The following is a 10,498-nucleotide window of genomic DNA, read 5'->3' on the forward strand; positions in this document are numbered from 1 at the left end:
AATTAGCTATACCCGTTTGCTCTGATTCAAACTGCTCTCTTTCTGTCTCTTAATGTTATGCCTAGCATTCTTCATCTTATCGCTCTTTGTGCGGTCCTTTGTCTTCTTTGTCAGTCGCCAAGTCTCTGTCCCATATGTCAGGACCGGTAAAATGCACTGATTGTACACCTTCCTTTTCAATGATAATGACAAGTTTCCAGTCAGCTGACAGCTGCCAGCTTCACATACAGCTGACAATGTCTGCTGTATGTGATCCAGCCCGTTTTTATTCTTCTATGAATTTCCTGCTCATGATCAGGGTTCCCTGTAATTAATTGACCTAGGTAAACATACTCCTTTACAGGCTGTAGTGACCGACTGGTGATCCTCAACTGTTGTTCCCTTGCCCGGCTATTCATCATTATCTTTGTGTTCTGCATATTAATCTTCAACCCCACTCTTGCACTCTCTCTGTTAAGCCCCTCAATTATTTGTTGTAACTCGTCTGCAGTATTGCTGAATAGAATAATGTCATCGGCAAACCAAAGGTTCCTCGGATATTCGCCGTCGATCCTTACTCCTAACCCTTCCCAGTTTAATAGCTTGAATACTTCTTCCAAGCACGCAGTGAATAGCATTGGAGAGATTGTGTCTCCTTGTTTGACCCTTTTCTTTTTATATATCTTCCTACTTTTCTTGTGCAGAATTCAGGTAGCTGTGAAATCTCTGTAGATATTTTCCAAGATATTTACGTAGGCTTTGTGTCCTCCTTGATTACGGAATGCCTCTATGACTGCCGGTATCTGTACTGAATCAAATGCCTTTTTGTAATCTATGAAAGCCACATAGAGAGGCTGATTGTACGCCGCAGATTCCTCTATTACCTGATCGACGACGTGGATGTGATCCATAGTGGCGCATCCTTTTCTGAAACCAGCCTGTTCCCTTGGTTGGGTAAAGTCCAGTGTTGCCCTTATTCTATAGGAGATTATCCTGGTGAAAATGTTATATAATACAGGGAGTAAGCTAATGGGCCTATAATTTTTCAATTCTTTTAGCGTTTCCCTTTTTGTGGATTAGTATGTTTGCATTCTTCCAGTTTTCTGGGTCCCTTGCATTCGATAGACACTTGGTATAGAGAGCCACCAGTTTTCCAAGCGTTATGTATCCTCCATTAAATCGACTGTTATTCTATCTTCTCCTGCTGCTCTTCCCCGTTTTATGTCTTGCAAGGCCCTTCTAACTTCATTACTAGTTATAGAAGGAGCCTCTGTAACCTGTTCATTACTACTACGAATGGAGGTATCGTGGCTGCTTTGGGTACTGTACAGGGCAGCATAGAATTCTTCCTCTGCTTTCACTATATCTTCGAGATTGCTGCTACTATATTGACACGTGTAGTTGTTTATCTTTATCTGGCGATCACATTTTACCGCCTAACAAATGTTATCGCACAGCGCAGGACGCGCCTGCATGTATCGGAAGTTTCTCAAAAGTTATCGATGGTTCTATCCGCTGTCTGTTGTCACGGAACCTTGTGTAATCTGATTTCACCGCGCACCACAAATGGTGTATAACTTTGTGGAAGACACACTGGTCCCAGCAATTACTCTGGAATATTCGACGACTGATGTGTAAAAGGCGACGCTTGACCCGCTGAGCAGATTTCTGACCATTGCCGACTGTGTTCACCGCTATCGTTGTGCTTCAAATGTCACTTACTTTTGAGGGCACAAGTTCGCCCAATAAAAATTTAGTTTCGCCATATACAGTTTCGCTACTGTGTTCATCGCAGTCACTACCACGTGACAACATACTATTTATATCCTATATACTAGTACCATACTATTTTACTAAATCTTCAACACGAACCCATTATATAAAGGCATAGTGACCCCTGGAGCAACCATCCAAAAGCGTACCGTCAAGCTAATTTTACTAAACACCTTACACAAATTCCTTGTATCTGCAGTGCAGGTTCAATGGGAAGAGCTTCAAGATTATGCAACACATTGTAAATATATATAGTTATATTCACTGGTGCTTTTCCTTTTGATGCACAATCTTGACATGCACAATTATGCACCCAGCGCCTGAAGGGGATACTTTCATCCCCCTTCCCCAGCACAAAGTAGCAGGCTAGAACGTACCAGCTCATGCCAACCTCTCTGGCTTTCCTGTAAGTAAAGCCTTTCTCTATTTCAAAGCACTTATTTCCCCTTTTTGTCAAAGACGATAATTCGTAATATCCGAGCAAGCGGTAAACCAGCTCATTTACGAGGTGATTACCTACCTGTGGCAAATACTCAAGGATGTAGAGGACCTGCAAGTAACGCACACACTTCTAAAAAGGTAATGCCGCTGATTCTGTGAACCCATTTGAAGCAAGAGAGGCACAGCAACTGGCTTTAGAAACTTTAATTTCAATATTCTTGTACACCCAGTGTTTTATAACGAAGCAACTGTGTGAAAATGAGATGATCTGGATGAACATAAAATGTGCTGTTTGCATACTTGAACTGAGAATGAGTACAACAACCTTCTCGCACCAAATGGCTGCCGTGGTTCTGGCAGCTGGCTCTTTGCCACAGAGTCAAAAAAGAACAAGCACGAACTATACAGCAAAAGACATCGTCCTTGAGTCAGTGAAAATGTAAACTCGCTATCCATAATAAAGATAAATAAAGGCATGTGGCTCCTCGACTTCCCATCTTTTAGGTGCCGCACATATGATCAAGCTAAAGATTTAGTCCCCATGCACATTCTTCATTCCTGTGCTACTCGCAAATAATGTCTGCTACAGCCAGCATATGGCTACCCCTCACCCATTAGATTATTCTATTCATTGATAGTGTGGCTCAGTTTGACAAACTCTTTATGACGACAGGGTACAGATTGAAATTAGAGTTCTGGCTGTGTTTTTATCATGGCAGCTCATATCAGTCGTGAGCAAAACACATATACATCATTCCACTTATAAACATTCTATATACGTCTATTGCGCATAGTGCATGCACTATGCACGTGCAAGCATGTACTTTGATGCACATGAGGGAGCTTCTGTTATTCCTGACCCTCTGCCAGGTGCCACTGATGCGATCGAGTGAGTGACGTTGTAAATTACATTTAATAAGCCAAATCTGTTGTGACTAAAGGGAAAAAAAGTGAATTTGTAATGAATGTTTAAGACCGGATTTTCTATATATTTTTTCAAAGCATACGTCACAGAAAAGTAGTTTTTAGAAATATTGCTGAAAAGCAGCTGCATGAAGACAGATTACGCACTTCCGTGAACTGCATCTGCTAGAACATCTAAAGTGGAGATATCCGACACTGTCTGGCAGTCAACGTCACCAGAAAAGTACCGGGAGTCTGGTGAACATCTCAACAGAAGATGTGATAATGCTAGCTTGCGATATGAATGCATCAGAAAACCTAATTTTTTTTGGATGGAAACTAGAAAGCTATGCCTCTAGTGGGAGCAGTGACTGTGCTCACACCATAGTCACACAGGCAGGCTAAAGGAAAGTGTTGAACGAGCCATTAAATGCTGTTGGAGTAAGACAGCAGTAGCCGACAGTACTTCAACTATTCAAACAGTACATAAAAGCGCACGCTTTGACTCACCCAAATTTAGCAAAGCTCATCTGCTCACCCCTTGAATCACTCAAAGGTACACCTTTTGTGTATTGCATTCTCTAAAGGATGCTCTGCACAAAATTAAGCTAAAGGAAAAGTGCAGAGATTGCGCTAAGTTGGCCATATGGCATAAGTTAGGTGAAAGTGTCATCTACCCAGCAGTTCAAACTTCAGTTGCATAATGGTCTATAGGTGGATGGCTGGCAATACCATTTTCTTGCTGCAATGGGTTCTGGCTTAGCAACTTCGCAGATTAGAGAGGTACACATGGCTTTCAAGTGACGTCCAACCTCACAAACATTCGAAAAATTATGGGATAAACGAGAGTGAGGCAATGAGCTTGCAGGCTAAACAGTTTTCTCACTAATGAAAGAAATTAGATGTCAACAATGTTGTGCTGGAAATTTGTGATAGAGAAACTGAAGGTTACAGCATAAGTTCTTAGATCTTGTTTTTAGCTTGACTTCCCAATTAGACTAGCATTTCTTACGAACACTCCTATTGTGTTATTCTGTACAAAAGAAAAAGTACAGGTCGCAGTTTGGGGACAAGCACAATTAATGCTTGAAGCCAAGTTTTGAAATTCAATTTGGCATAATCAGCAGGTCACACAAATTTCTGGATGACCTTTAAAGATTGCAAACCATTGCAACTCAATAAAAGCCAGCCTTTCTGAAACGTTCCGTTGGCGTAGGCATTAAGCCATGCTCATATTCACACATCCAAGAACAGTTGTACCTGAAGACACGAATAAGCTCTACAAGCTCATATTTCACAGTGTACCACGCATAAAATTTCACATCAGACTGTAACCCCACTGCCTTGTAACTTGGTTACCTTGCCAGAGAGAAACATTGATGGAGCAATTGTAATTTGTTAGGTTGGTATAATTCAGAACTCCCCTACAAAATCAAGAAACAAACACAAAATCAATAGCACTTTAAGGTATTTGTGGATAATAAATGCTGGTATAATATGTTGCCATAAGAAGTGCACTTTATCTCTCAGAGTGCAATGAAACAAAGAGGTGTGCTATACTCTAATGTATCCAGTGACCATGCAAACATATGTACAACTTCCCTTGCACTCAAGCAAGGCATAAAATATAGTACAAACTCTATACAAACAGAATGTACACAGCTTTACAAACCACTTCTTGCAAACCATACAGAAGTCTGTCAGTTTCTGTTAAACAAACAACAGGCACTTTCCTTAACAGTGCTTTTTCACAAAACACACATATTGTTTCAATGGCATGGTGAGTTTGATGGAGTCCATAACAAACTCCTATGATATATGTCTTCAAGCACACAAGCTGTTCAAAAGAAAGATGTTCAGAGTTTGATGGGGGCTCCTGGCAAACACACATCACGTACTCTCTCCACAAACACATGTTGCTCAGAAGAAAGATGTGAGCAGCTTAATGGGGTCCTCGACAACCATGGCTGTTTCCGTGGCAGTCACCACCTCCTGCTCCACATACACTTCGCCTATCTCTGGATTCTGTTCTTCTACGAATACGATGGGTGCCAAGTGAAGCTGGTGTGGCTGCAGATGTTGCTGTAGCTGCGGCTGCTCTGCCCTCTTTGCCGGCGCACGAGGTGCTTTTGGTTTGTCTACTCCCGCCTTGGTGCGAGCGGAGAGGGGCAAGGTAGGCTTAGGCACGGCTTTGTGTGCATGCTGAAGGTGCTGCTTGAGCTTCGTGTTGTTGACGACGCCCTTGCCACAGAGCAGACAGTGCAGCTTGAAGTCTTTTGTGTGCACACTGACAATGTGGTCCTTGAGCGTCTGGTGGATGGTGAAGGCCTTGCTGCAGTGTGGGCACTCAAACGGCCGCTCACCCGTGTGGGTGCGAAGATGCGTCTGCAGTGCGCAGTTGTGCTTGAAGGCCTTGCCACAGAAGTGGCACTCGAAGTTCCTTTCAGCATTGGCGACCCGCTTGCCTGCACCGCCCGAGTGTCGGCACAGCTTGTGAGCCCGCAATTCGGTGGTAGTCTTGAACCGCACGGGGCACTGGTCGCAACCGTGCGGATAACGCAGCGAACGCAGCACCTGCAGGGACGGGCTCTTTGCCACCTCAGGGTGCATGTGGGTCACGTGGATGCCCATGGCTCGCACAGTCTGCAAAGATAGGGAATGAAAACGGTTTAAAAAGCGGCGCAAATTCAAATTTCTGGGTCCACTTTTGCAACGACAGCTCTGCCACACTGCATTAAAACATTCAGGCAAAGCTGTTCTTATGTGTACAGCTTCTGGTGCTAGTACAGGATGCATCTTTGATGAACAAGGAGCAGAGCACACATGAAAACAAGGACCAAGGAAGCGAAAACACCTATGTGCTGTGGTGTCATCTCTGCTTCCGCCCTGTTTTTGTGACACTAGCTTCAGCTAGAATCTCGAATTTTTTCACCCGAAAAAGACTGTTACCATAACATTACTTTGGGAAGTAAAAGAAAACTAAAATCTTCAAGAATGCTACTTTCTACATTTTCTCTTGAACTATTCAAGTCAACAAGTTTTTACATTAGCAACAAAGGTAAACATAATACAGAAATGGACTGCAACATAAGAAATGGTACAACTGACAACATTTGATGCAATCATAAGGCTTGGAAAGCACCTAGTTGGATCACTTCATGCTGAACATGGCACTACTATATGTAAAGGAACTTCTGATGTGAAGTAGTAAATAATGCTGGAGCATCCTCATAATTCAATTTCCATGCATAAGCAGATGGTTTCTACAATGTACTAAAACCAGGTATTGCATAAACATATTTAGATTAAGAGAGAGAGAGAAAATCTTTTATTATCAATGTTGAGTGCAGTTTTCTTTCCCAGATTTAGATTAAACTTTATAAGACTAGACTGCCAACCAGCTTTAAAAAAGCCTCAACATGATGCCACTTCACATGTTATGGTGACATCATCACAGACACAATACTTCGTGCTGTATGTATTGGCAATCTATTAACTACATCAAATGTTGCAGGGTCGTTAGGTATGGGCGAAAATACGCCAAAATGACATGCTACAGTTCACTCTGCTTGAAATTAAAACAAAGCATGGTCACTATAAATAACATCAAAATTATGTGCAATTTTTTTTGCATGTATGTGTGTGCAGGCAAATAAACTCAATTTAACTAGCTAGTTCTCCTGCCTTGTTTTTTTTTTCTGCACACAATCGTTGGAGCAGTTATATGGTGCGCTAAATAAAAACAACAAGGCATACCTATGCGCTCACTGTCATGAATCTTCTAACCAAACTAATGCAAGAGATCCTTGTACTATTGTGCAATCTTGCCATAACATTGCTTTGTCTACACGGCACCCACTAGACTCGTCATGCAGCTCACCTTGAAAGTCTTGTTGCACACTTGGCAGATAGACTGGTTCTCCTCGGCATGCTTCTGCTGGTGGTGCTCCAGGTACGCCTTCGACTCATATAGGTAGCTGCACTTGGTACACTTGAAGCCCTGGTTATTCTCATGCAGACGCAGGTGCCACTCGTAGCGGGAGTCAGACACAAAGACCCGACCACAGTGAGGACAAGGCTTTTGCTTGCCCTTATTGTGCTGCAGAGTTATATGTCTCTTAAGCTCGTCCTGGACGACAAATGCCTTGTCACACTGTGTGCACTGGAAAGGCATGACTCCCGTATGGGTTATGGCATGGGCCTTGCTCCGGTACAGGCTGAAAGTGGCAAAGGTGCAATCTGCTTCCGTACAGCGGTATACCTTGAGCGTGGGGAACGGGTTCTGGCCATCTTCGAGGCAAGCCGTGTCACCCATGTGCACCACAGCAGTGTGCAGCTGCTTCTTGCGCTCACAGGTGAAGCGTTTGTTACAGTGATCACACTGAAAGTTTATGGTTTGTCCGTGAATCAGGGTCTTATGCTTGCGAAGTGCAAACAAAGACTTGCAGGTAAGCGGGCACTGCTCACAGCTGTAAGTGGTTGAAGCATGGACGTTGAGGCGATGAGCCCTGAGGCTACCCTTGGACGAGAAACAGCACCCGCACGTCGGGCATGCAAATGGCCGTATGTTGTTGTGGGAGCTCAGGTGGGACTGCAGACCCGACTGGCTCCGCATCTCCTTGCCACACTGTGGACACTTGTAGGTGTGCTTCACTTTCGTCGGCTTATAACCGGGCTGGTGCGTTCTAACGTGGCCTCTGTGCCTGACCTTGTGAATGGAAACCAAGCCACACGTCTCGCACTTGAACTGCGGCACTTCTGGGTGGCACTGCACTACGTGCTCGCAGAGCTCCTTGTAGATGGCACCCTTGAAGCTGCAGAGGCCACAATGCCGGTAGATGTCTCCCTTGCATAAATTCTTGTGAGCAGCAAGGTCTTCCTCGGTGAAGAAGGGCTTCCGGCAGCTGGTGCAACGGTGCTGAGCAGTCTGTCCATGCCTCTGCATCATGTGCACTACCAAATTGTGCTGTCGTACAAATGGCAGGTTGCAAAGGTGGCAGATAACTGGGTCACTGTGCGATTTCTCCTCATGATTCTTCAATGCAGCTTCTGTAGTGAAGCTTCGCTTGCACTTTGTGCACTTGTATGGGGTGACACGGTTGTGCACTTTCATGTGCACCTGAAGCACAGACTTGAACTGAAAGCGCCTGTCACAAATCTCACAGCGGAACTTCTGCTCTCCAGTGTGCTTCACCATGTGCTTGTTCAAGCTTGCCTTGTTCTTGTAAACCTTTCTGCATTTGGTACATGCAAAGTATTTGATCGACTCCGTTGCGGCTTTTGAGAGACGACCGACCTGCTGAACAAGAGGCTTCAGCTGTGATCCTGTCAGAGGCAGGGAACGCTTCTTTAGAGCTTCCGGTCCAGCCGGCACCGGAGGTGTGCCCGGAGCAGATGTACCTTCAGATTCATCACTCAAATGGCTTTCTTTATCCATTTGTTTCTCTTGTGCTGCCGTTGTGTGCTCTTGGAGATGCTTAAGGGCGACAAGCTTATCAAAAGTAACGTGAGAGCACTTGAAGCACTTAAACACTATTTTTGTATTAGGAGGAGGCTTGGTGATCGGGCTTTTTGATTCTACGAGTGATTTTGGCAGCACAATTGGCTTCAAACCCTTCCCTGGTGTTGTCGTCAGTGGCTTTGGTGTAAATGAAGAAGAGACAGACTTCAGTTCTGTTATATTGCTCTCAATAGCTCTCTTCACAACAGCTGTGATATTTTTGGGAGTAAGAGAACCAGCTGCTGAGAGTGGCACGGGGCCAGTTTTAAGGACAACGCGCTTAACATTTGGTGACACAGAGGCAAGCATGTTGAGAACCGTGGGCAAGACTGTTGTCTCAATGGAACCTTTCGCCCCCAGAGCTGTTTCATCTCCAGTCAGGTTTGACGCACTAGCTGCAGTTGTAATGACAGACAACTTATCATTAGTGAGAGAAAACACATTTCCGATACGTGGCTTAGTATTGTTTCTCTGGGGCTTGGCCTTGTCTGGTGAGGTAGGCCCTACAACCTTTCCTGCCTTAACTGACGCTGCACCTATTAGTGTCTGCTGTGGCAAAGGATCCTTTCTCGAGGTATGAAGCTTGCAGTGAGCTATTGCAGTCTCTTTGCATGGTGTTATGTGCCGGCAATACAAGCAAGAATACAGTGCCATCGCTTTAGTGCCAGTGTTTTTCTTGGCAGTGACAGCAGCATTTGCACTGCTGTTTCCTACTGTATCAGGCTTTGAGGTTACATTCTCGGCAATGTTCAAATCTTTTGCAATGACAGTTGTGTTCGCAGGTGAAGGTCCGGTTGAATTCGAAACGACTATGCGAGTCGAGGTATCGTCATTACTACCAACAGCACTGGTGACAGCACTAGTTTGGCCGACCATATAGGTGTGATCTTCAGTAGCGGCATCTGCCGTCTTCTCATAAGCATCGCTTGAGTCACCTGTCAGGTCAACTTCGTCCACAGTGCTACTCGCGCACCCTCCTGCGTCCACAGTGTCAGCAGTCGGGTGGTTGCCGACAACTGTCGCTGGTTCAGGCGAACTCGCACTTTCGGGTGAACACGGGTCTGGTATAGGCGACGCGGCAGGAGAGGGGAGCTCCGACTCCACTTCGATTTCGCAACCTTGAGTTTGTATCTCCACTACCTCTGCGTCATCGAAGACCTCATTTGGCTCGTGTCGCCCGTCGATGTAACAGAAAGAGCTCGGCCTGCCTCCCGAAAACACGCGAACTTTCTCGCGCGCATAGGCTGCGTCAAAGAAAGTCTCTGCGAAAGGGCGCCACTGTGTGACGCCGTCACCGCGGGCATCGCTGCGATCTTCTGAATCAAACCGGGCCCTCGAAAAATTGAAGTTTATTCTGCCACCTCTTTCAATACCCTCTGGAAACACCAAGTCGAGGGACATCGGCTTCATGTCCAAATCGACGTCAATGCAGACAGTGCCCATGTTGGCAGCGTGTTTCCACTAAAAGTCTGCGGATATCCGATCGGCTAATTTCATTACTTGTCACTTGCTAGGGTACCACCGAAGCTCGATATGTTTGAAGCGACGCTAAAGCTCGTCTGCTACATCTTTCAGCGGCGGCAATGCTAGAAGATAAACGAGGTTGCAGTGGTTGCAGTTATGCGCGCCGCAAGCTTTAGCCTAACGAAGCGGGAAGCCCGTGCAGTAATCAGCCTTTAGTGGGGTTCGTCGGTAGCGCTCGTTCTGTATGCTAGGTTGACAGGGCTGAATTTACCGTGGTGCCACTACGACCGATGCGCACGGAAAGCCTCGCGGAGTAGACCAGCAGCTGAGAGTAGTCGTGGTGCTTGTAGTCGGACGACGCACATACCACCATCACGGAAAGGACACAGGCGTTCCAACCAAACTAAGCAGTAGATGGCAGCCCTAGCACAAACGACC

The 10,498-nt window shown here is 45.4% G+C and overlaps 1 protein-coding gene across 1 annotated transcript; it reads right to left on the reverse strand.

The window, feature by feature from the left end:
• Positions 1 to 2,382: 2,382 nt before the first annotated feature.
• On the reverse strand, positions 2,383 to 10,475 carry LOC126547937 (uncharacterized). The gene is made up of 2 exons (XM_050196011.2): positions 6,977 to 10,475; positions 2,383 to 5,739 (listed from the first exon to the last, which is right to left on the reverse strand). Exons 1-2 carry the CDS (start codon positions 10,037 to 10,039, stop codon positions 5,017 to 5,019), a joined length of 3,786 nt encoding a protein of 1,261 aa, XP_050051968.1. The 5' UTR covers positions 10,040 to 10,475; the 3' UTR covers positions 2,383 to 5,016.
• Between the last annotated feature and the right edge of the window lie 23 nt (positions 10,476 to 10,498).

The sequence above is a fragment of the Dermacentor andersoni genome, chromosome 3 (genome assembly GCF_023375885.2).
Source record: "Dermacentor andersoni chromosome 3, qqDerAnde1_hic_scaffold, whole genome shotgun sequence".
NCBI lineage: Eukaryota > Metazoa > Arthropoda > Arachnida > Ixodida > Ixodidae > Dermacentor > Dermacentor andersoni.